This window comes from Alligator mississippiensis, chromosome 1, assembly GCF_030867095.1.
Source record: "Alligator mississippiensis isolate rAllMis1 chromosome 1, rAllMis1, whole genome shotgun sequence".
In the NCBI taxonomy this organism is placed as follows: domain Eukaryota; kingdom Metazoa; phylum Chordata; order Crocodylia; family Alligatoridae; genus Alligator; species Alligator mississippiensis.
Window position 1 is genome coordinate 54,206,999 of NC_081824.1, and position 25,807 is coordinate 54,232,805.

General features: G+C 43.8%; 2 protein-coding genes across 4 annotated transcripts; both read left to right on the top strand.

The window, feature by feature from the left end:
- The first annotated feature begins 39 nt into the window (after window positions 1-39).
- On the top strand, window positions 40-10,324 carry LOC132251402 (uncharacterized). 3 transcript variants are annotated; one of them, XM_059730806.1, is made up of 2 exons: window positions 40-251; window positions 10,227-10,324. In XM_059730806.1, the coding sequence occupies exons 1-2, from the start codon at window positions 213-215 to the stop codon at window positions 10,317-10,319; spliced, it is 132 nt and encodes a 43-aa protein (XP_059586789.1). In that variant the 5' UTR covers window positions 40-212; the 3' UTR covers window positions 10,320-10,324. The 3 variants fall into 3 exon arrangements, with proteins under 3 accessions (XP_059586789.1, XP_059586784.1, XP_059586780.1); XM_059730801.1 differs by having other exon boundaries at window positions 49-251; window positions 10,224-10,324; XM_059730797.1 differs by lacking the exon at window positions 40-251 and adding an exon at window positions 576-762 and having other exon boundaries at window positions 10,224-10,324.
- Window positions 10,325-10,667: 343 nt separating this feature from the next.
- PTP4A1 (protein tyrosine phosphatase 4A1) lies at window positions 10,668-20,163 on the top strand. Its single transcript, XM_006272961.4, has 5 exons — window positions 10,668-10,774; window positions 15,133-15,225; window positions 17,113-17,243; window positions 17,860-17,934; window positions 18,797-20,163. Exons 1-5 carry the CDS (start codon window positions 10,670-10,672, stop codon window positions 18,912-18,914), a joined length of 522 nt encoding a protein of 173 aa, XP_006273023.1. The 5' UTR covers window positions 10,668-10,669; the 3' UTR covers window positions 18,915-20,163.
- The last annotated feature ends 5,644 nt before the right edge of the window (window positions 20,164-25,807 follow it).

Consider the following 25,807-nt stretch of genomic DNA (forward strand, 5'->3'; position numbering starts at 1 on the left):
GCGGCGCCGGCGGGTCAGTCGTGCTGCAGCTGCGCCCGCCCCCGCCCGCCGCGCGCGCTGCAGAGCCGCCCCAGCCTCCGCCGCAGCTGCATGCTCCAGCGCCGTCGCCGCCGCCGCCCCGCCGCGCCCCGCCCGCCCGCTCCAGCCGCGCCTCGTCCGCCGCCCGGCTCCGCTCCTCCTGCCCCCGGCGGTGGCGCCCGCACCCCGGCTGCATGATCAGGCTACAGTCTTCAATGAGTAACCGTCGTCCTGTGAGTGCCGCCACCGCCACCTCCTCCATGTTGGCTCTTTGTTGCGGGGGGCGGCGCCACAAAGGCGCTTTGTGAGCGCGGCCCCGGCTCTCCGCGGCGCTGGGCGGACAAAATGGCTCCGCGCCGGGACGCCGCTGCTTGCAGCAAGCCTCGGCTTGTCCGGGCTGGGAGTGGATGGCCCCGGGGGCACGGGAGGGTGTCGCGGCTCCCGGCGGGGCCTGGGAGGCGGGGGGAAGGGGTCGGTGCCTGCTTCAGGTTGAGGAAGGAGGCGGCTCCTCAAATGGCGACCTGACGGCCCAGGCCTCGGCACGGGCCGCCCGGCGGGCTGGGCTCGAGCTGCCCCGCTGGGACCTGCCGCCGTGCGTGGGTCCCGGGGGGGGTCCTGGCCGCTGAGGGACTGAGAGAGCAGCTGATGGGAGAAGGACACGAGTCTTATCTGCTCAGTGGCGGTGTGGGAAAGGCCAGTGTATGTGTCTGGGTCGCCGGCTGTGGGAGTGGCAGCAGGTTCCTGGTAAATTGGCCATTCTCCCTTTTTTTTTTACCTTCCTCCCCCTCCCCCCCCAAGAGTTTCCAGCCCTCCTGGCTGCTGGGAAGAACCTTCCAATATGTCTCCCTGCAGAGGAGCTAGAGGAGGGAGTGACTCAGAGCAGGGCTCCTACCTCCTTTCCTCTCATTGGGTTGTCAGCTGGAAGGTGACACTGGGACTTGGAGGTTGGGTGCTCCTGTGCCCACCCGTTTAAGGAAGGGGGCAGCAGATGGGTTGGTGCTGGGGCCCTCTAGGAGGAGTGGGGATGGGGAGTTGCTGTAGAGAAGTAAATGCGTAAGATGGGCGAAGGAGACTTGAGGTAGTGATGGTCCACGAGGGGGTTGTACGTTCTCACTCATGCTGAGTGTACCAATGAGGCCTTAAATAAATAACGCTTATTAGGTAAAGGCTGAATTTTCCTCTGGTCCCTGTGTAACACTCCCACTGACTTCAGTAGATCTGGTGTGAACAGAAGAAAATAGGGAGTCCAGGTTCTGCTTTCTGACTTGGGGACCATAACTCAACCTGGAATCTGTCTGTCTCTTCCAACAAGTTGCTGTGACTGTATGGAAACATCTGGTTATTACTGAAAGTTAAATTGGCTTATCCTGCTTTATATGACCAGTGCCGTGTTTTATTTACTATTACATACATAGCCCAAACTGCTATAACAAAAGACTTCACACTCTTTATAACTTTGTTCACATCTTCCTATTCAAATATCTAGATCTGTTTCAACAAGTAAGATTTCTGTATTGTGGGGGGAGGGATCTATATATATAGAGATATCTATATACATGCATAGACACCGAGATCTAAATGTTAACGTGCAATGCCATAACTAGCTTCCCAGGTTTTCACTTCAAAATAGATGAAAGGTGGTTGACTAAGCTGTTCAAGTGGCTTGCTATTGAAGTGTCAACAGTATGCTCAGTTGTACAAAACAGTCCTTGCTCTGAAAAATCTGATACAGCCAAGATGCCCTGGACAACTAAGGGAAAGGAGTACCTTAAATTTAACCTTTTGTGGACACTGATGACACATTACTGAAAAAAATGTATCGGGACATAACTGCATTTCCAGTGCTGAATTAAACTTCTTTGCACGTATGAGTTAGTACAGGCTGAGGTTTTTTGAGGGCCCATTCCCTAACCACAGGCACTTTTCTTCATGAAACATTTTTAGTATGCAGTATGCTGTTACAAACTCTAGGAATTTTCTTACTTATCTACATCAGGGGTTCCCAGATTAGTATGCCTACCCCTGGGGGTACACAGGTGAAATTGTGCAAAGTGGATTTAATTTTTGTAATTAGCATTAAGGGGTTAAAATATAATGCATATGCTGGTAGGGGTACACAGGCAGCTGGTAAATCTGGGAGGGGGGTACACAGTAAGAAAAAGCTTGAGAACCTCTGTTCTAGAAGCTCTTTTTTCTAGCCATGATCATCTCTGTAGTCTAAGCCAAGGGTGATGAACCTGTAACACATGTTGTGGCACAGTCAGGCTCTGCATGAAGAACATGGCAGATTGGGAGGGGGACAGGTAGGGAATAAAGGACAGACCAACCCAGCTGTCTGTGAATTCAGTCTTGTTGTCTGGGTTAGTAAGATAGAGTCTGATTTTTATCCTGCCACTCCTTAGCTTTTTTACTCTGCTTTGGTAGCAAGTCAGAACTAAAATAATGGTTTATTCTTGTTACAGTGCCTGACTGCTCAAAAATGCATACTCTTTTTTTTTTTTTTTCCTAGCCCCTCTTCCTATGATTTTGGGGCATATATCATTTCCAGATTAAAGACTATAGTCTCAAAAGTACTTGTTTTACAACTCTGAGAGAAAATGCAAATGTCTCTGGAACTATGAGACATTGGATCAGATTGTGTGGCATGATAACGTTCTGTGAAATGCCACAGTTCGGATCTTAACAAATCCCATGTCTATAGTTTCTCAAATAAACAAGCAGAGAGGTGTTTTCCCATGCTTCCAGAAGTCACCCAGTTTTGAACAAGGTGTTAAAAGTATGGCTCATAATACATCTACTTGCCATCAAAGACAACAAGAAATGGCTTGTTTCAGGAAAGGTGAGAGTCTAGGTTCATTGCAAAATGTCTTCCTCATGTTGGGGTTTTTCTTTAGATTCCCCTAATGCCCAGGGTTATATGCAAGATCAGTTTTAATAAAGCCACATTAAATCATGGTAATTCATACCAGGTGAAATAACTCTTGGGAAGAGATTTTACCTGGATGTTGACCAGCCTCCATTCCATTTCCAGACCTCCATGTGCTAAATCAGATTGCCTGGATGCTGGCTGGCTGAATACTTCAGTTTCCTATCAGTACAGTAAATTATTTTGTAAAGTATCAAGTTGTCAACAAGAAAAACTTCTCAAAATGGCAGGGAGGGGATTATTTTATTGGCAGCCCTGCATAGTTTTGACCCAGTGGAGACATATATTAAACATTACTGTAGCTGCATTGGAAGCAATTCTTTGAGCTTGTATTCCATATGCTGCAAGGTATTCCTTAAGGTGATCTTTGCATATCATATATTTATTGAGAGTCATGTTTAGTTTTTTGCACCCTATGATATCTATATTCTGAAGAGGTTATCTCTTTACATGGAAGTTAAGGAGCCTACTTTTGCATATATAGAATCATTCTTTCAGACTTCCTCTTTACTCACTGTCATACGCTCCTTACAATCCTAACTTGCCATCAGTTAATGATCTCTGTTAAGACAATCCGTGAATTCAGTGCTTTTATAGCTGATGCACCTTCCGTGCCCCCCCCCTCCCCTCCCCCCTGCCAAAATGCATTTTGCAGACATAAGGTGGTCGTAAGACCTAATCTAAGACATCAATTTGAGGTGGTTTTGAAATTTTAACTGGAACCGGTCTTTCAACTAGCCTATTTTCTCCTGGAGCAAAATAAACTTTAAGGAAAATAGGAAGTCCATATGTCAGCCCTTGAAATGCCCATGTTATAGAATAGAAACTTTTGGATTCCAGAACCATCACAGATGGAGCAGTCTCCTTGGTGGGATAGTGGATGCTATTCTATTCCTGAGTTCAGATATGTTTTCCTTCAGATGGTTGGTGCACCTTATTCCTTCAAAACTGTATTCTCTGCCAAAGTGTGAGCTCTACCCTCAAACATTCCCTTGCCTGAAATGTGGAACTCATTTATGGCTAGTTGTATCCTAACACTGCTCTTCACAGAACTAAAACAATTCTTAGTGCTGTAGTTGCTGGTTGGCTATTTAGGAAGGCCCCCCGAGGGGGACTTGTTTCTGGTTATTTGCTGCCAAAGCCCCAAGTGGCCTGTCCAACCTGAGACAGAAATCAAGTGACGACTACCATGAGTCCTTTTTCAGCCAGTGTGCTGACTGCATGGTTGTTATAACCATTACAGTTAGAGCTCCTTGTTCCTCTCTGCACCCCTCCCCAATTCCATATAAGACCTGGCTTTTGGTTGCCTACAGTAGGACCTGCCTTGAAATCTAGGTAATTGTGGTAAATAAGATCCTTAGCTAGATGGAAACTAGTACTGTACAGTTCTGCCTCCACTATTCTTTCTGCACAGGATTTTTCCAGTATTTTCCAAATGAAGCTTAGAACCTGACCTTTCTTTCCTTTTCTAAAATTCTTTTCTTCTGCCCCAGGTACAGAAGTTTCTCATTCTTCCCTTCACCAATGATCCAGGCCTAGTTCCTAGTCTCCATGGGGTAATAGTTGCCTCTTGTTGTATTCTAACTCTTTTATTTGTGTTACCAATATCCTTAGTCTCAATCTTATTTTTGGAGAGGCAAGTGGATCAAGATTTTTTTTAATCTCCTGGTTCTTCTCCCTTTAGTCTCTCTGATCATTTGAAGCAATTGTCATAAAATACAGCTTTGAGTTCCTTTCCTCTGTTTCCATCCTAAAACTCCTCTGGTTTAGCTTCTACTATTTTTACATCACACACCTGTTCCCAAATTCATTAGCAGTGTGCTTAGCTACTAAATCTTGGAACCAGAACTTCATCCTCATCTTCCTTGTCTTGCAGGGTGCCTGAGACACAGTTGAGCCTACTCATGACTTCTCATTCTCCCCCACATGCTTAATGGTGCTCAGCATGTCCTTAGGAAAATCTTCAACACCCTCTTCTAGCTATATGGGACTCCCACAAAGCTCTGCTGTCAGCCCATTTTCCATCACATGTAAACACAGTTATCTCCCTGCATGTGAGTCTAGGTCTGGAGTACGCGGGTAGATCCATTTTGCCTTGGACATCTCACAGATGCAGTTTGACTTGAGGGATATATAGCTAAATCATATGAATTCAATTGTATGAATCTATGTAAAGACAAAACTCCTAGTTTACTCCCTTTTCCATGGGAAATGGAAAACCTGGATCCCTGAGCCTAGCGAAAAAGAGGTTGCAGTAAAATTCCATCTCTCTGCATCCAGTTCAAGAATATTGCTCAGGCTTTTGTAATTTGTTGTTTCTCTTGTACTTCAAATAAATCCAGTCCTTTATTTGCATTGCGTCCCTAGATCATCCTTTTCAGTAATAGCAAACTAACTGCTTACTCTCAAAGTCTTTTGTGGCATATTCTCACTTAACTTGTTGGTTATCTGTTAGTATTGAATGGGAAGAGGTAGTTTGCAGAAGGCAGGATAGATGTACACCTTACAGACCAGGGGTGTCCAACCTTTTGAATGTGGGGCCAGATCATGAACTTTTTATCACCCAGTGGGCTGGCGAACCATATTCAAAGACCTCCCAGGAAGCGGTATCACATCTTCCCCCCCCCCCCCCCAAACGAAACTACAGTGTTTACTTTCATTTCCCATCGCAGCACCTCGGGCCTCAGAAAACACCTTGGAGGGCCGCATGTTGGACAAGCCTGTTATAGACTGACTAAATCAGATATTACAAGCTTTCTTAAGTAGCTGCTTACTTCATGAAATGAAGGGACTGCAAGAAGTAGAGCTTCTGAATAGACAGCTGTGATTAGTATACAGAAGGTAGGCAAAAGAAGGGATCACTGTTGGGAGAGGTGGATGGGAGAGAGGAAAAACAAATTAGTTAACCCAGGGACATAGGGGCTAAAGAAATTCAAGTAATGGGATAAGAATCCTGTAGTTTTGATTTAGATTAGGGAAGTCCCTAGTGGCAGCCCATGGGCTGCATATAGATCAGGGGCGGGCAGTTATTTCAGGCGGAGGGCTGCTTACTGGGTTTTAGTAAGATGTTGAAGGCTGCATTTCCCTCTCCAGTCCAGGGAAGCAGGAACAGCCCCACAGTCCCAGGCACCTGCCTCTGCTAGGCAGGGGCTTCTGGTTGGGGGGCTGGGGCTGGGCAGGCCATGCTGCTGGGTCCTGCTGCCAGCTTTCCCGGGGTACTACTGCCCCTGGCTCCTGTCATCTTTGACAGGCAGCCAGGAGCAAATAAATATTAATTTTCTAAAAATTTTAGGGGCCCCGTGGGCCAGATCGAATGGCCTGGTGGGCCAGATCCAGCCCCCAAGCTGTATTTTGCACACTCCTGATATAGATAGACCTCAGAGGATCAGCTTTGGGGACTTAAACTTCTCTGCATGGTTGTCGTTGCTCCCACCCTGCTGCTGTTCCTGCTGCAGCATCTGAGTTCTTTTGGTGATCCCACCTTCATCTTGCTGTTTTCTTACACTGGCTCCTGTAGCAGGAGGGGGCAAGGGTGCTGTTGTTGCATGCATGGTGGGGCCAGCTGCTTCTGCTGCATGTGAGATGGGTCCTTACAGTGGGTGCTCCCCCCCAGCTGCCCAGAAGTTGGACTGCTCTGGTTAGATTATACTTAATACAATCCAGTCTGTGGGTGTCTTGTTGTTGTTCAGTGACTTTTTTTTTTTTCCATTCAAGCTTTTTAAAGTTTTGCTTGAGAATAACTACTCTGAGGTCATAGCTAGAATGTCCAAGGAGGTTAAAATGTTGATGGGGGTCACTTCATTTTTGATCAGACAGAGCTACCAATCTGCAATATACATTTGTTATCTTTCTGAGCAAACTCCTCTAACCTTTATACTTTCTCCTGAGGCTTCTCTGCTAATGGAAATAAAATAGTAGTTTTAGCAAATAAGGGTTTAGTATCTGACTGGCAAATGGATAGTGATACTGACAAAACACTAACTGGTGTTGCACTTGTTCAGTATCCTATTCACAAGAGTGAACCTTCTAATCATGTCAGTTTATGCTTTAGGAAGGTTGGTGAGTCGCTTCAGAAGCAGAGACTGGCGTTCCTGGGAGAAAACACGCATTTTGTGGAAAAGTGGTGTAGATGGAGTGAAACTTCTCCCTGTTATCTCTTCGCATATGCTATAGTCTCAAATCTAAAGAGGGGTGCTAAAAACGGACTTTTTTTTGTTTTACAGTGGTAACACTTAATTTTATTCAGCAGTTGTAATTTATTAAACGTAGCACTTTTCTAGAACTTTTTAGAATCTTAATTCAGTCTTGATTTACTAGAAGAGCATCAGAAAACAATCACTTAGGCTATATTTCTTGAGATTAGTGCAAATTATATTTATTTCATCTCCAATATCTGCAGCATTCCTCTTACTGTTTAAAAGGACCAGCCACATAGTCACAGTGGCCATTGTTGCATCAGGGAAACTGGGTGAAGGCCAAGAAATAAAGCTATGTTCAAGTTGGGTGGAACCTCACATTTTTATATTAACTGTAAATATGTAATTTGAAACTCTTGAGAACCATCCAAGGCAACACTAAAATCCCTGTTTTTACCTCATGCCCAACTGTGTGGAGGTGGATAGACTCCCTGGACTTTGATGCAGACCTCTTCCTATGTCTCCTTGCCAGAGGATGTTTTTAGTCCTTTGCATAGTAGGTGACTAGCATTGCATGCATGTTTACCCACTTCCCTGATCATAGTTCCCTATAAGTAGAACAGGGACTTCAGAATGTTACAGTGTTCATTTTGAGCATAAAATGGCTCCTTGTAGCATGAGGTATCACAATAAATCAAGTTTATAATGATTTCTTTAATGATTATTCTTATCGCTCAAGTATCTGTATCTGCATGTAAATGCTTAGAATTTCCTCAAAGCAACTTGTGATAGACTTACCAGCAATGCCTATACAGTGCAGTACCTTCATTTTTGCAACATAAAGCAGATCTAGTAAGCAGGAATAATGTTTTTATTTTATATGGGTCAGGTGGCTTAAGTAAAAAAAAAACCAAACCCCCCCCCCCCCCAAAAACCTGAATAATTACAAAATGGGGAATCAACAAAACAATTTAAATGGGAACTAGAATATTAACGTAAGCCAGAGTATCTCCTAAGCAGTAGACCTGTTGCATATTTTCACTACTAAACAATCAATATGCTTTAAAATAAGAAGGCTTTTTATTAAAAATAACTTGGCAGTAAAGAATGTGTGGGTGGCTAGACTAATAATATTTGTTAGAGCCAGGCATGTGGTGTGCAAGATTCCCCACAATGCTGACAGTGTACATCTATTATAGTGTGTGAAATTCTTGTTTCAGTTTTAGGTCTCTCCTGAGCAGATGAATTTAGTTAACTCTGTTCACGTCTTTGAAGTAGAAATAATTGATTCTACTTTTTAAATTAAGAGGTTAGAGTAAATTAGATTAAAGAGGCATTTTTTCCTTTTAGCAATTTATTCCATTTCTTGAAGACATTGCTACCAGTTAATGTTTTTAGTATACTTGAATTCCAAATACCCATTCAGAACAGGATGGACTTAGAGCGGTTAGGAAAACACCCTCTGAGCATGAAATGATCCTTGTATGGAAAACAAGTGTCATAGTATCTGTGCTTAGAGGGCAAGGCAGAGGTGTGTGAATTCTACTTAGAGAATGAAAGTTGTGTTTAAAACATGCTGCAGATATTGGAGATGAAATAAATATAATTTGCACTAATTTCAAGAAATATAGCCTAAGTGATTGTTTTCTGATGCTCTTCTAGTAAATTGAGACTGAATTAAGATTCTAAAAAGTTCTAGAAAAGTGCTACATTTAAAAAAATTACAATTGCTGAATAAAAGTTCTGTTAGAAATATTTTGGTCTTGCAACTCTTAAAATATTGTACAGGTACTCCTCACTTAACGACCGAGTTCCGTTCCTGCGACTCGGTCGTTAAGCGAATTGGTTGATAAGCGAGGAGCCGGGCTGCGAGCGCGGGAGCTGTCCGCCCAGCGGTGCTGAACCTGCGGTGCGCCGTTTCCACAATACAGGTACTCCTCACTTAACAACCTCCTGCTTGGAGTACTGACTGCTCGGAGAGCTGGTCGTAAGTCTACGCGGTCGTTAAATAGGTAGGTCGTTAAGTGAGGAGTACCTGTATTGCTAAAACAAAAATAGCATTTCTGAGTAAAAGTAAGCACTGATACCTGGAAATAAAATACTAAAGTCTGAATAGGCAGAAAACAAAATTCTAATATGATACCTTAAATTGGTGGTCTCCCACCTTTTTAAGGTGAAGATCACTTTGAAGTAAAGGACAATCTAGGATTTACCATGCCCTCACCCCCCCACTGCCCAGTAGGTCAGTCTGGGGGGTGGAAGCAGATCGAGGCCCCCATGGCTAGGGGTGAGTGGGACCCTGGCCAGACCAGGAGAGGGTCAGAGCCTGGGTGGCTCAGCTGGGGCGGGCGGGGGGAGGCTGCCACTGTTGGGGTGCGTGCAGTGGCGGGAGCTTCCCTGCATGCCTGGACAAGCCACCTGGGCTCCAACCCACCCCTGGCCCAGCCAGGGTCCCACTCACCCAGTGGTAGGAGATGCAGTGGGGGGTATTTTCCCAGTTGCCCGGCCCTGGTGGCAGGGGGCACAGCTCAGCCCAGCCACGTGCATCCTACCGCTCCTGCGTCCCAGCCATTCCCGATTGCAGAGCCTCTGACAGTTGATCTCAGTCTGAGGGGGCTTTGACTGTCAGGGGCTGACTGGTTGGTGACCACTGCCTGAAATTATATTAGATTTGTAAACATACATAAGGGGTGTATAAGTACATAAAGGGTGTGCATCAGGACCTGGGAGAATGTCTGTTCACCTGAGCGCCCCAAGGAAAAACAAGGACCAACAGTCTCAAACTCCTCCAAGACTGTTTTAGACTGGACATAAGAAAAAAAATTCTTTACTATCTGAGCCCCCAAGACCTGGAATAGACTCCCTCCAGAAGTGGTGCAAGCACCTACTCTGGACTCATTCAAGAAATGCTTGGATGCTTACCTTGCTGGGATCCTTTGGCCCTAGCTGACTTCCTGCCCCTGCGGCAGGGGGCTGGACTTGATGATCTTTGAGGTCCCTTCCAGCCCTAAAGTCTATGAAATCTACGCTGTATGCATTTTCGTTTTACTTTTTAGTAAGCGTTAATATTTTGAGCTAAGTTGTACATATACTTGGGAACAGTAGCTGAAGTAACTTTTTTTTTTTCTCTCCCTTCTTTACAGCAGTTCTGTGGTGTTCTTGGTCACACATTTATGGAGTTTCTGAAGGGCAGTGGAGACTACTGCCAGGCACAGCACGACCTCTATGCAGACAAGTGAACTGTAGAAATTCATTACTACTCCACCAAGAAGCCCCCCTAAGAGTGATTAACCAGGATAAGAAGTGTTGAATTGAAATTGGCAGCGCATTTTACAAAGGAGTTCAGACCTGGATGGGGTAAACCTCAGTGCACTGCCTTTCTTTTGCCTCAGTATTACTGGATTGAAGAATTGCTGCTTCTTGTTAGGACGTTCATTTCATTTCCCATTGCTCCCAACTTCATACTTCCAAGCACTGAGAATTTCAAGTGGAGTATAGTGAAGTAGACTTCAGTTTCTCTACATCATTTCTGTATTAGAATTTTTTAATCCTTTCATAATCTTGTTGCATGTTTTTTAACTAAATTAATATGGCCCGAATGAACCGCCCAGCTCCTGTGGAAATCACCTACAAGAACATGAGATTCCTTATCACACACAATCCAACCAATGCAACCTTAAACAAATTTATCGAGGTAAGGTCTGGACGAAATGCTTTTTTTTTTTTTTTAATTTTATTTAATACAATGCTTTTAAAACCTAGAACAGTATGTGTTTTAATAATATATTTACTAATGGGATTCAGTTCTTAAGTGCTCTTCCTGTTGACTCAGGATTTGGGTCATAGTGATTCTCGCAAGCAGTGAGACATGTTTTACAGAATTACTGTACTCATGAAAATCATTCCTCTATCAAATTGCATCAGTATATTTATTTTTTAATGAACCATAAGCATGATCATAACGGTACTATTACTGATCAACAGGTACAGGGCAGAAAGAGAATATGTAATCTAATTAAAACAACAGAACATTGACAGGATCACAGTTAACTTGCATTTATTAGGTTTTGTTAATTAATGATCGCTCAATTCTTTAGTTCTGTCATGTCTTCAGCAGCTGATTTTTACTACCGTTAATCCATAAAGATGGGGAGAGGAAAGGGCAATATATTAAGACTATCTGGTACTAATTAGATGTGACTGCAAGTATTTATTAGGTATGCAGAAGTTGTCTAAATAAAGCTAGTTTGGCCATCAGCTGTAGCAGTGGAGCTACAGTAGTTTTAGAATTCATGTGACATACACAGACGTATCTGGGACTCCAACTACGTTCATGCTGGCTGAAATCTGGCTTGGCACAAGTTCACATTTGGTACTGGAGCCATTTTAAGCCAAAATTAACTTTGAGGCGTCTAAATCTGTTGCAGTAGCATTTTTGAATAGCCTTGTAAACATGGCCTGAGATCTACTTTTGACATTTGGGTTTCCCATAGAAGCTTTCCTTTGTGCTCTTGTAGAGGAAACAAGAAAACATCCCAAAGAATCACTACACAGCAGTGGTTCCCAACCTTTTTAGACCATGGAGGGCAAGTGACTGTGGACTAGCAAACTGAAGTGACCGGCATACTGCGGAACAGCAGCCAACCCTTTTTTATTCTCAGTATAAATAAACAAAAGGTTGGCTGCCCATCTGCAGTATGCCGGTCACTTCTGGACTTCCAGTCCAGCAGCCAAACCTTTGTGGCCCGGTACCAGGCTATGGCCAGGGGTTAGAAACTTTTACTACACACCATACAGTGTGTGTCACTCGTGCCTTGCTTCAAAAGACTAATAATAATTACTATGGATTGAGTCAGACTTGTGTAGTAGGTTTTAGATATGCAAATAAGGCAATCTTACTGCAGTGTGGTAGAGTGATTGTTTAAACTAGCCAGCTTGAGTGCTGGTAGCAGTCTAGTCATGGTAGCACATAGTGTGCTGAAGCAGAGTAAATCTAGCTTGCGATGTATTTTGTGCTGCCTCAGCTGAACTGGTGTTACTCAGGCTTGGTATAGGCCAAGAGTCAGCATCGTCTTGCTGTCACAAGCCACTGCTTGCAACCCAGCTCCTGCCACAGGCTGCAAATCTCTACAACTCTGTCTGGTAATTAGTGGATGCTTAGGACAGAATGAGGCAGCCAGTAGGACTGTGGGGACACCTCTGCTTCCCTAGCTGCAGAATGCTGCCAATTCCCTGAGTTGCCACAAGCAGTAGGTTGCTAACCCCTGATGTAGACAGTCTTGTTTTGATCCTTTGCACAGGATGCTTTTGGCTGAAGAATATAAATCCCAGATCCCAAGAGTTCCTATTCATGTATTCTAATAGAGAGAGAAAGAGAGTGCCATCCTGCCTAGCTTGTGCCATAATAAGTAGATAAAGCTCTTATGCTCTTGCCTCACAAAATCATAAGAACAAGTTCTGAATAAAAATAAAGACACCCTTTACCAATTAAAGGGTTGGATGAGTCTCTGGATTGGGCTCACAGACCTGCCTCCCACATGCCAGGTCCAATGCATGTGGCACTCGCTCTTGGCTGGTCCAGTACTATGCTGTGCATAGGGACAGAATAGGCCATGGAACAGATCCTGAGTCCCGGGCTTTATGCACTGGAATGAGCTGGGGAATGTCACATGATGTGAGTTAACTCAAAAGATGCAGGGACAGCATGGTCCAAATGTGACCTGTATGCCTTATCTTTGACACCCCTCAATTAAAGCTAAGACATCCCTTCGTCTTCCGTTCCAGACACTGACTATTATGGGGGGCTAGTTAGGATTTTTCTTGAGTTTCATTTTTGTAGTGAGTGGTGCTCAAGATCCCTGTCCTGATAAGAGCCTAAATGTTAAGCTTGCCTTATTTGCAGAACACAAATATAAGACGTGACCAGCAGTAAACTGGGCAATTATACCATGTTATATAATTGCACAGGCTAGTAATGTATGCAGCTTGTCTGTTCCAAAATGCTTTAGGGTATTTTTAAAAGTAAAAATACTTACAGAATCATAATGGCAGTGATGCATTACATCTCTATTTCCATTACACTTCCAGGGGAAAAAATGTGATTTAGCATAGCTCCTAACGTGCCACACGGAATAAATAAACACAACAATGTTAAGATCCTTGTAGTAATTTGGAAGTATTCAGTGAAAAATCCTGCTAACTTGATGATCAAGTAAACTATTTTGGCAGGAGGCTCTTTGAAAGGTACAAAAAAGTAGATGACCATTTTCTTTTGCTAAAATACAGTTTGTTGTGCTCTTTTTAGAGTCATGCTTAAAGGTCCCTATCAACATTATGCCAAATGCTGATAGTTTACCTCTTGGGGATTGAGCCCCAAAATCTTTGTGCTTCCCGGGCCTCCGCTGGGGTGCATGCATCAGCAGGAGCCCTCCCCATGTGTTTGGACAAGCTACCCAGGCTTTGATCCTCCCCTGGACCAGCCAGGGCCTCATTCACCCTGTGGCAGGGGACATGGTGCGTATAGGTGGAGGAAAGGGGTGGCTAACAGGGCTTAGCTCCCATTCCTCCAGTGCAGGGTAGCAGTAGGGCTGCAAGGCAGCCCGGCTGCAGGATTCTAGTGGCTGCAGCAAGAGTAGGGAGGGGTGGCATTCGCAGCAGTGAAAGAGGGAATGAGGCAGGGGGAAGGCCCTGCACAACTGGGGCACACGCAGGACAGAGCCACAAGCGGCTTGTCCAGGGGGCTCAGGGAGGGGAGGCATGCAGCCTGGCAAGGCATGGGGGGCGTATGCCCCCAGATCTACACACGGGGCAAAGCGGGCTGGACCCAGGGCAGTGCCAGGCTCTTCCTGGTACAGCTCTTCAGTTGCACAGCTCTTGAGCCGGGCAGTGGCAGCGCTGGGAGCAGGGCTGCAGGCACCTGAAAATTTGCTGTAGCCCCCCACCGCCTGCTCCCAGTGCTGCAACTGCCAGCACCGCTGCCACCCAGCCCAAGCGCCGCACAACCAATGAATCATGCTGGGAAGAGCCTGGCTTGGCCCGGGCCCACGTGCAAATCTGGGGTCATGTGCCCCCTGTGGCCTCCATACAAGCTGTTCGTGGCTCCATCCTGCACCTGCCCTGCCTATGCAGGGCTTGTCCCTGCTCATTCCCTCACTCACCGCTGTGGTGGAGGGCAGATTGAGGGAGAGAGCAGGGCACAAGTAGGAGCGGGGGCTGGGGAAGTGGGGGTCAAGCGGAGGCCAGAGGGACAATGTGCCTTCCAGGCCTCCACTTGCCCTACCACTGGGCCCAGCCAGACCCACTCCACCCAGCCCCTACTTCTGCCTGTTCCCTGCTCCCTCCCTCACTGCTGGGCCCTCAGTCTGCCCCCACCACCCCCAGTCCTTTTCACCCACAGACTTACCTGTTGGGTGGGGTGAGTCCCCAAATAATTTTTTTCCCCTCTGCTTCAATCTGCCCCCTCCATCTCTGCCCACAGACTGACCTTGAGGGGTGGGGTGGTGTAGGATAGATCTTGGGTTGCTTTTTAATTCAAAAAGTGATCTACCCAAAGAAGTTGGAGACCACTGTACTACAGGATAAGCTTATTAGCTGCTAAAATGACAATACATTGATTTTTACTGTTTGTCTAAAATTTGTTCTTTGAAGGCTGACTGAGAGAAGTGCAGATTCCTGTGAATAGGTCATCTTTAGGGGTACTTCTTGGTCTGTAACTTAAATCTGGTCATTGAAAGAATTTGCAGCACTAGCAGTGTACTTGGACTTCAGCAGTGCCAGGAAGAGAGCACTAATTTGAAGAAACTTTTTTAGAGGTGAAATATTGAAGGCTTTTGATGTTATTTCGGTGTATGCTTGAAATCAGCATAGCAGCTGCATTCATAAAAACATTGCTTACTAGTTGGAAGACTGTTGTCTGGGTTGGAGGGAACCTTACTGAAACTTTGAAACCTATTAGTAAGCTAAAGTGTAGGAAGTACTTAGGTGTGTCCTGCTGGGAAAGCCAAATGGTAAAAGTCAGGGGAATGTAGAAAAAAATGTCTTTTTCCTCCTCAGGAACTTAAGAAGTATGGAGTTACCACAGTGGTGAGAGTATGTGAAGCCACTTATGACACAGCTCCAGTGGAAAAAGAAGGCATTCAAGTTTTGGTGAGTGATCTGAAAAATTTGCTTGGAAGTTCTTTATAGCATTATGTAGCATTTAGTAGCTCATAATGTCTTTGGTAAGGTCTCAATTTGTCTGAATTTCTAATGCATTTGTCCTAGATGTTTCTAAATGAATGTTATTTTGGAGAAAAAATGGAACCTAAGCAATTGAAATATCACTTTCCAGTTCTTTAGTTTATTATCTTGAAATCCAGTATTCTTGCATACAATACTTGTATCCTGAGCATCCTTGTAACAAAGATTTTATAGCCATCTGCAGTCTTCAATAAGAAAATTCTTCTAGATTTTCCCACCACTAAAGTTGTTTTACCTGTGCAGGTGCTTACAGTTCTTATCATTAGTTTTACTTGTACTGTGAACAGGTAACCTTTGTGTTGAGCAGCTTTACCTCTGAAAACTTGTTTTCATATTGGAAATTCAAGGCTTATCTAACCTCTTTGCTCTGAAACCCTGCGTTTCCACTTTGATAGGGAAAGCTTATTAATGGAAATGTTACTTTATCTAGGGGCTAAACTTGGCCTAATGATTTTGAGACAAATCTTATGGCAGTAGAAGTTCCCTCTTATTGGAATAGAAGTGATTCTTCTGTGTAAGTGAGAGGTAGGATTTGGGGAACCACACCACACCACACCACACCACACCACACCACTTGTATGAAGCCAGCTCATGAAACTCTCAAGGACTGTACTTACATGAATTCTTCAGCATTTCTCATGCTGATTCACTTCCTGAGTGGTTCACTGATGGGAAATGCCTCCTAGCACCAAGTAAAAGTCTTAAGTAGATCTGAGCAGTGTTATATCTGTTGAAGTGCTAGATTTCCCAGAACCCTGTGCTATACTCGTTCTTCCAGTATTGCATGACTTCAGCTTGGGTGGAATAAGTAAATGCCATGGGGTTCTGCCCACATTAGTAGATGAGAAAAGGCTCTGAGCCAGATATTAACTGTAGAAGAGACCGTTCTCTACATAAAAACTGTCAAGAAACAACCACAACATCGCTTTTTGCCACAGCTTGAAACCATGTAGCAATGACAGAAAGATTGAGAACAGCTGCTCTTGGCAGTGTCTTTTGGCACCTATACTGCCCAGTCTTGCCTGTTGAAATCCCCTAGTGTGGAGTCCAAAAGAAGCTCCTGGCCAATACAGCCACTGGAGGCGAGATGGATGTATTTTAAGTTGATAAATAAGTGTGACAGGTATGTTACATGAGCCCCTATACAGCCTCTGCTGGATACATCTGAAAACCTAGTTTCATACGTTCATGGTTAAAATGAGGCATTACTACAAGGACTGACAGAGTTTAGTTAACATTAATTAACATTAGTTTCATGTTCATTTTAAAAAAATGAGCTGACACTATGTCTCTAAAATAAATTTCTAAAACTGCTGCTTTTACTCCTAGCCCTACTGTCATTGTATGTATGATATTTAACCTCCTTAATAAAAGTTTGTATTCTGGTAAACCCTGAGCCTAGTGTTCTGGCCACTGAAATGTAACTGTCCATAAAAAGATATATGGTGCACTTTGCAGGAGAATAAAACCTGCATCTGAAGGTTTGTGAAGCTCCAGGTTAACAATTATTGAATCCCCAGAACTAATAGAATTAAAAGGAGAAACAAAGGTACTATTGTTTGACAGGGAGACTTCTGCTCAAAACTAGCTAGACTACTCAAAGGAAATTATATCTTTCAAATTAATTCCCTTAAGTCTAAGTGCAGTAATTCTAGGCTTTCTAAAATGTTAAATGGAGGGAAGAACAGCAGCTGAGGAGAAACCACTTTATTTTTCTCATTGTGTTTGGTACACCAAGCACTTGTGGAATCTGTGTTACTTCATATAAAGTTATTTGTTTATTTTGAATGCTAGGATTGGCCTTTTGATGATGGTGCTCCACCATCCAACCAGATTGTTGATGATTGGCTAAACCTTCTGAAAGTGAAATTCCGTGAAGAACCTGGTTGTTGTATTGCTGTGCACTGCGTGGCTGGTCTTGGGAGGTAAGTGAAGTTCTAAAATCCATCAAATAACTCTTCAGAACTAGGATTGCTTAGGCTTTTAAAGTTGTTCAGTATTAATATTTCTCTTGGAACTTACAGGTTGGGCACGTAGGACTTTGTTTTATTCACAAGTTGTACCAAATTGAGGTAGGGTGTGAATTGAAAGTAAATAAATATGACTGAGTAACTCCACATGTAAACAAGTTCTAAGTCTACTAGCTAAGGTAAAACATTTGGGGTTTTGTCCTAATAAAATTATCAATACTACAATTAAAATGGTGGTAAGGAAACACTTGTAACCAAAAGTGTCACTGGGGGCAGCAACTTTGAATTAATTCTCTTCACAGAATTATGGGCCTAGAAATCAACAGCTGTGTAGAATAGTTTTTTAAACGAGTTGGCCTACAGTGACATAATTGAAACAAATGTTAAAACCATGTAAAAGTTTATACATTTCAAGATGGTTTTGCAGAAGCTTAATGTCTTGAAAACCTCAGCATTGCTGCCTTACCTTGAATGATTTTGCCCTGTTGAACGTTATTTACAATTGTAGCTATCTTGGGACAAATTTGACTTCTTGCATGTTCAGTACTAAAGACTTCTCCTTTTCTACCAGAGCTCCAGTGTTAGTTGCTCTTGCATTGATTGAGTGTGGAATGAAATACGAAGATGCAGTGCAGTTTATAAGACAGTAAGTATAGAATTGGTGTCTGTATTTGTTTAAATTAAAAGACAGAGTTGTTCCTTGGTCATACAATCTGTATTTATCTGGGTATTATCCAAGAATCTAGACATGGGGTGCTCAGCCTCTAGCTCACAGGCCAGATGTGGCTAACTGAGCCATTGCATCTGGTCCACAGGGCTGGGTCAGGAAATTTTATCAGAAGAGGAGCAGTGGCCATTTAATACAGCCACCCTCTCCCTTTTCAAAATTTCCAAGGCCCATGTGATCTGTTAACCAGACTGTACTCCCCTTCCCCCCTACTCTGGGCCATGCCCCCTTTTCTCCATGGGGTGGAGTCATGCCCCCTTCCCCTTTGGGACTGATTTTAAGGCCCCTCTCCCCTGATAAGCGATGCTGGGCTTCCCCTGCTGCTACCCATCCCCTCCCCTCCCCCCCGCCCTCGGGGCTGAATAGTGCCTGCTGTGCCAGCCCCAGACACTGGTTTGGAACCAGTCCATGGTCAGACCAGGCACTGCCCATCTGGCCTGCCAGGGTAAAAGTTGAGGACCATGGATATAGACAATAAAACATATGGTGATTAGGCTTCTAAGTGTTTTGTTGCATAATTGACTATCTAAAATGTTACATTTAATATTGCAAAGCTACACTGTCAAGTTTCATGGTAGTGGCATTGAAAACCTTGTCTCTACAATTTTGTACTGATATAAAGTTAAGCTAAATCTGGCCTCAGTCCTGGGAGTGAGATGAATGAGATTCCTATCATAAATAAGGCCCTTGTGTATAAGCAGCCGCACAGAGCCTATATTCATGAGTCGTAAGTCTGAAAAGGCCAAAAAACCCTAAAACATTTTCTGTTCCTGTCACTTAGGAAGAGACGTGGAGCCTTTAACAGCAAGCAACTTCTGTATTTGGAGAAATATCGTCCCAAAATGCGTCTGCGTTTTAAAGACTCTAATGGTCACCGAAACAACTGTTGTATTCAGTAAAGCCAGGCTGCCTGTACTGCTACTTTGGAGATAAAGGATGGAGACTAGAATTGGGCAGATTACATGCAGAAAGATGTCTGGTAGCTTAAGGAGGCTTCCTTAGGAGTACTAATAGACCAAATGCTTGGCAAAAATGCAGCTTATGTTTAGGTTAATATCCATTTGTTGGAGAACATGTAAACATTTTTGTTGTACCCAAAAAGTCTACTTGTTCATTACTTATCAGTTGAACTGTCCTTGAATCATGCAACTGAGTCTTACTTGTGTATTTCCCAATACTAAAATCTGTCACTATGACATAGATTAGGTGCCAAAATGCCCAGAACAACATACAGATTTGTTTCTTTAAACTGTAGTGTAGTCCTTGTGATTCAAGAACTACCACCTGTCCAGACCTTACTTCATCCTTTTTCCTGCAATCATTTCAATATTGAGAATAGGGCCTCTATGGTAATCTGCCTGCTCACTGTATGTTTGTCTCCCACAATCGCACTAGACTATCAGGATTTGCACAATCTTTGATTTTACTAAGACTTACAGTGATTTTCAGTGTCTGTATAACTTTCTGTTATCTAAACCTCTGCATTTTACAAATATCATTAATCTTCTGGTTTCTCATGTAGAGAATAATCCTTTACATTGTACAGAAGCACACAAGTCTTTAATGTCTCCAGACAAAAAGCCTTACAGTTAAATTAATGTTGGCACTTGATGTGCAACTTAGCAGAGGGCCTGAAAAGGTTGGGAGGGGCTATTTAATATTTCTAGTAAAATGTTGCCTTTGTCTTGTGCAGGAAGTATAGAATATGCCCTTTACTTTAGTAAATATTTTTTTAAAATGTAGAAATGCTTTGTTATTGTTGCTAAAACAATTCTTAATCATAAAATTTCTGAAGATCTTGTAATTTCTTTGACTGTACCTATTGAAAGTTGTTTACCAACTATTGCTTTGTTGAAAGTGTGATTTATTTTTGGTTTTTCCTTGAGTTTCTGCAATGAACTGGGCAGATCTCTGTAATATTTTGTATGCCTTTTGAGCTGCGTAACTTAATATTTGGATACTTGATAATTTTGTTTTATTATGTAATTGATAAAATGGTGATGTGTATTAATGTTAGTTCAACCATATATTTATACTGTCTTGGGAATGTGTGGTTATAGTTCTGTGGGAGAAATAATTTTGCCAGTGTTCACCAGCTTGTAAAATCTAGTGCGAGAGCTTAAACATTTAAATAAAGACTGAAATGCACTTACTGAGTTTGCTGAAGCACTTACAGTGGCTTAATACTTAATGGTGTGCTCAATCTACAATCTTATATATGTACGCAGGAGCATAACTTAAAGAACCCCCTTTCTTTCTTGGTCCAAATGTCCCCTCTCTTGTGACATGGTAAGCAAAATAAACATACACATTACAGAAATACTGTATACAGAATTTTGTGACACAGCTTTTGACTGTTCTGGCCTGTCTGGCTGCATCCAGACAAGCACGACCGTGTGGTATGTGGTCCTGCAGACACATCTGCAGCGCCACATACTGCACATTGTCGTTCTCCACACTGCAAGGGAGCATCCGGGGGGGTTGATCCCTAGATATCTAAGAGTCAGAAAAACCCCTGGAGAAAAGGCAGAGCGGTGCATGCATGGGCAGCAGTGCATGCTGCTCAAAAGCAGACCTGAGCCACCTGGAGCCATGCTGCAGCTGCTGGCCAGGCTCCATGCAGCAGAATCACCGCTGCTGCAGCCCCAGGAGGCCCCCGAGGACCCCAGATAAGGCTGCTGGGGTCAGCCCAGTGCTGGCCCTAGCTTCCCCTACTGCCCCTGGGATAACTTGCCATGTGCCAGTGGGCTCATGTTGCAGGTGTTCTCCAGGGACAACTAGCAGCAGTGCAAGGTGCACTGTTGCTAGTTGTCCCTGGGGAATCAAACATCTGCACCATGTGCGGACGCAGCCTCTTTCTCATAAACCATAGCACCCTGGAATGCCTTAAGATCCTTTCAAGGGTGTCGTGATGTTAGCGCTTAGGTGTACAAACATGATTCGCATGATAAACCTAGAGATTTCAAATAGGAATGCATGGTGTTAAAAGTATTCTGCACTGATCTTTCTGAATGTTTTGCAATGGTGTAACTTCCCCGCCCTCCCCCCCCCCAACTTTACTAAGTGATAAACCAGAAAGATCAGTTTCAGAAAAGGTTTAGTTTCTTTAGTTCAAGTTGAGCTTAAAATAGCATTCTATTTCAAGTAACCATTGAATTTCAAAATACAGGATTAGAAAAGTAAGGCTAGAAGGGACTTAATGAGAGCTTTGCGCTGGGCTTTGTCCGAACTATCCACATCCTTGAAGTGGTGGAGCTGGAACTGGACTCAACACTCCTGGTGAGGCCTTACACATGCTGAGTAGAGCAAAAGAATCACTTCCCTTGATATGCAACTGATGCTGTTAGCTTTTTTTGCAACCAGAGCACGCTGCTAGCTCAGTCAGCCTGTGGTCTGCTGTAACCCCTGGTCTTTCTCTACACTACTGCAGCTTAGCTCAGGCATTCCTTAGTCTGTATTAGTTTGTGCAATTTTTCCACCCCAAGTGCATGACTTTGCACTGTTCCTTGTTGAATCTCATCTTATTGGTTGAAGATCATTCTTCCACTCTATCCAGGTCATTATGAATCCTAATCCTACCTTCCAAATGTTTGCAATTTCACCCACCTTGCTGTCATCCATAAATTTGCTGGATGTGCTTGATTCCATCATCCAAATCCTTAATGAAGATGTTTGAACAATATTGGACCTAGGGTAGATTGTTAGGGAATCTCACTTGATACCTCCTTCTAACTACACATTGAACCATTGAGGACTACTCATTGAGTACATTGATCCAACCAGTTATGTATCCACCTTACAGTACTTTTTTTCTAGTCTTTATTTCCTAAGCTTGTTAATGAGAATTTCATGAAGTTGTTAAAAAAAAATAGTTTCTAGAATTGGACATTCATAATCAGTGGACACTTCTGACATTAATCCCAGTATTCCAGTTCTGGGTGCTTCTGAAATGTATAGATCCTATATGAGTATACCCTTAGAAAAGCCTTTGAAGAAATTGATTATTCTGTACTCAGAACAGAATTGTAAATAGCATTCACTAAATAAAGCTGAGGACTCGCACGTGGAAGAATGACAAAACAAATATTGAACAGCAGGTCATTAAGTGATCTAGGCATAGCTATGTCTTTGTTGGACTATGGTTATTTCCCATGCTTGTAGGCTTTGCTGTTTGCCCTTGCCCTTACCTCCACCTCCCCAAATTGCTATGGGTGTCAAGGTGTTTTTAAGCCTCCTTTAGGCACTGGGTAGTGGCTATAGCCAAGGTTAGGGACTTCGCCTGGGGTGTGCTAGTGTTCCTGCTGGGACCAAAGCCAAAGATTCCTGGATAGAGGGTCTTACCCCTCTGTTTAGGGTCAGACTGATGGCCATATTTGGGTCAGGAAGGAATTTTACCTCATGGACTGTGGGGGTCTTTGCTTTCTTCTTTGCCGGGGCAGGGGAACGGGGCATGGCCCTTGACCTGGGATCTCAAGCATATATTGACAACATCTCATAAAAAAGGACCTTGGCTACCATGGTTCTCCTGCTTTACCTGTGGCAGGTTAGGGTGTTAGGTCTGTGTTGTGTCAGGGTTAATAATAGTCTTATATAGAGGTTAGATTGTGGATTGTTTAGGATGGTTTGAATAGGGATGACCCTGCCTCAGGCAGGGAGTTGGGCTAGATAACCTCTGGAGGTCCTTTCTAGCTCTACTAGAATACTCATTTCACTAAAATATACTATCTGTCATTGTTAAATTTCTCTTAATTCTAAAATATTTGAACAGATACTAAAGTGTTTGGGACAGAAGTATGTCTACGTGCACAAATTTATAGCGCTTATAGAAGCGTTTTACTAATCCTGACTAGGGTTTCTTCTGTAATAAGATACTTAACTAATTTTTATTTAAAAATTGTAATCAAATGTTGAAATGATTTTATGGGGGAGTTTATTGGAGCAATTCAGAGTATTGCTTTAAAAGATATCAATTTTTAAGGTAACATACTTCAAAAATTGATGATATAACCTGATTTAATTTTGTTAATTCAAATGGTAAAATTAGACACGGCGACTGGGGGGGTTCTTTTCTTTTTGGTGGTTATCTTCTTAATATTAATACTGATAAAAACTGTTTACATTCACTAAAAAGAGAATATGCCAGCAGCCACTCCGGATAGCTCAGTAACAGTGACACATTACTTATCAGTGGGGAAGATCTTCATGAGGCAGTTGTGGTTAAAAGGTTATTGCTGGACAAGGGGAGATAAGGGGAGTGCCAGCAGCTAAAATTACCAGCATCAGTTTCTGATGCAAAGTAGAACACTTTCAGAATGTAGCTGAAGAAAATTGGATACCTCAAGGATGAACCAGATAGGTAGCAGAAGAGTCAAATCATCAACAGTTTTCACAGTCCTTGTCAATATGAGGCAGAAGGCAGGGAAGGGTGAGAGCACTAAGTAGCAATCCTAAGTAAAAGGGCTATGGAAAAATCAAGAAAGAGACAGGGAAGTTTTCCATTATGATGTGACTACCTTTCTTTAATGAAGCAGTAATGCTATTCAGGAAATGATATATGGTTTTCACAAAAGGGAATTGGGCTGCATGTAGAAATGAGGACAATTTTTCTTTCTAATTCCACAGTGGAATGGCTTTAGTATACTAACACTTGCAATTTAACACCTATGGGAGAGTTTTGGTATTGATATAATAATGATTGTAACTGATAGCAGTACAGGTTGTAGTTCTCTATGAGAACAGTCATCAACCTACAGAACTGGCTTGCCAGCAATTTTATCCAATTTGCAAAGACAAGACGTCAGCAGCAGGGAAACTGGTGGTGGGAGAGTGGCCTGCCTTCAGACTCATCTCTCTTAATTTAACTTGCTGCTCTTAAGATGTTGCTAACCCCTGCTGTAGGTGGGTCAGTACAAGAGGAGGTAGGGACATTTCCCCAGAGTTCCATTCCAGGCTTTGGTGGACAGTGTGTGTAACACCCTTCTGCCAGGCAGTAGATGGAGGTAACAAGGGCCAGGTTCAAATTTAGGGGTTTAACGCCAACTTTCTAAATCAGGGGGGCTACAACCTAGCCCACTCAGTGTGGAAGGGGTCATCACTACTCCTTCATGCTGCCAGGAGTCCCTGCGGTTCCTTTGCATGGCAAGAAGTCATTGCTGCCACTCCTCTGCTGGTCCTCTTTCACTTGCCTATACAACCCCAGCTCTTTTTAGATACCACCCTACTTCACCAGCAGGCTCAGGGATTTTTAGCATTTTTTAGCAATAGTGAGTCTCAGACTTCCATCTGAACACATGTAAAAGGGCTTATCAAACAGGCCATACAGGGAATGACTTCTATTTTGAATCTCTCTCACATGCCCTGACTGTATTAAACACTCCACTGCCAATTTCTTCACAGCTCAGAATTAATTCTGACATTCAGTGACCTTTGAATAATTTTGTATTTGTGCAAGTGTGTCAAACTCATCAAGCCCCATGGGCTGGGTGACTGGTATGGGGCCAGACTGTGAGCTAGACTAGACCCACAGTCTGGCTGCATGCACCAAATGCAGTGCACAGGGCTGGGCTGGTATAGGTGACACGTAGCATTAGTGCTAGACTAGCCCCATATGCTGCATGCATCCCAGATCAGCCCTGTGTGCAGCCTGAGTGCTAGTGGCATTAGTGTTAGACCAGACCCACATGCTACCTGCAGCACTTGGCATCCAGCCCTACTGAGATGATTATTTGGATGTCTTGCTTGTTTTAAAATTCCTTGTTAAAAGTGTGTGTGTGTGTTGGGGGGGGGTTCTGGTGGGGAAGGGGTTAATGGGTGAACTCCTGAGGGGCTGGGTGTGGTCTGGCTAATTGTACTCTGCCATCTGGATTTTGCTGAAAGCTTCCCTTTCTTAAGAATTGTGGCTTTCTAGAAGGGGGGGGGGGGGTGACAGAGATGCAAGCAGGAGAGAGAGAGTGCACCTGCAGCCTTCTGAAGCTCACAGAAGTCGGCTGGTGTGAAGTTGCAGATAGTGGAGATGGAGAGAATCTGTCACATGGGGAGAGACCTACTCAAATCACAACTGCACGCATTTTGCTGAAGTCATGAAATCAGGCGATCTCTGCAACATCTGCAGGGGAAAAAAACAATCAGTGGTGAGGGGCAGGGCCACATGGTGGACAGCACTCTCAGCCAATCAGCAGCAAGGGGTGGACAGCCCTCCCCACCAATCAGTAGGAGGGGGGGATGCACCCCAGGGCCTCTTTGCCAATCAGAGGTGTGGGGAAGGGGGAGGCATCACAATAAGCCTGTGAAAGTGGTAGCTGGCCCTGCAATCTCTGAAGTTGATTGGCTGCCTCCTTGAGTTGGGTAGATCTCTGCACATAGACTGCAGCTGGAAAGGCTGGAGTGGTGGGAAAGAGAAGAGAAGCTGAAATCTCTGGGGACAAGGAGGGGAGTTTGCTGCAGAGATAGTGAGGATTCCTTCCTGCTACTGGAACCAGCTGTGGGCTGTGAAGTAACCCGTGGTCAGGGGTAAGAGTGAAAAGTATTACAATCTGCCATCCAATAACCCCAGGTAACCCCTCTGCATTTTACCAGCTACATTCTATCACCAGGTCAACATTCCCCCCCACTTCCTACCCTCATCGTACCTGTTGTGCACCTACTGTCTCCCATCCCCTCTGACCTCCCCTGTCATGCATTTGCATTTTTACAGACCTGTATTTTGCATATTGGTTTATGCTTCTATTCCACCCAGGAGAGTTGCAAACATCAGCACTCCCTATTCCTGAAGAAAGGTGTTTGTGCATGAAAG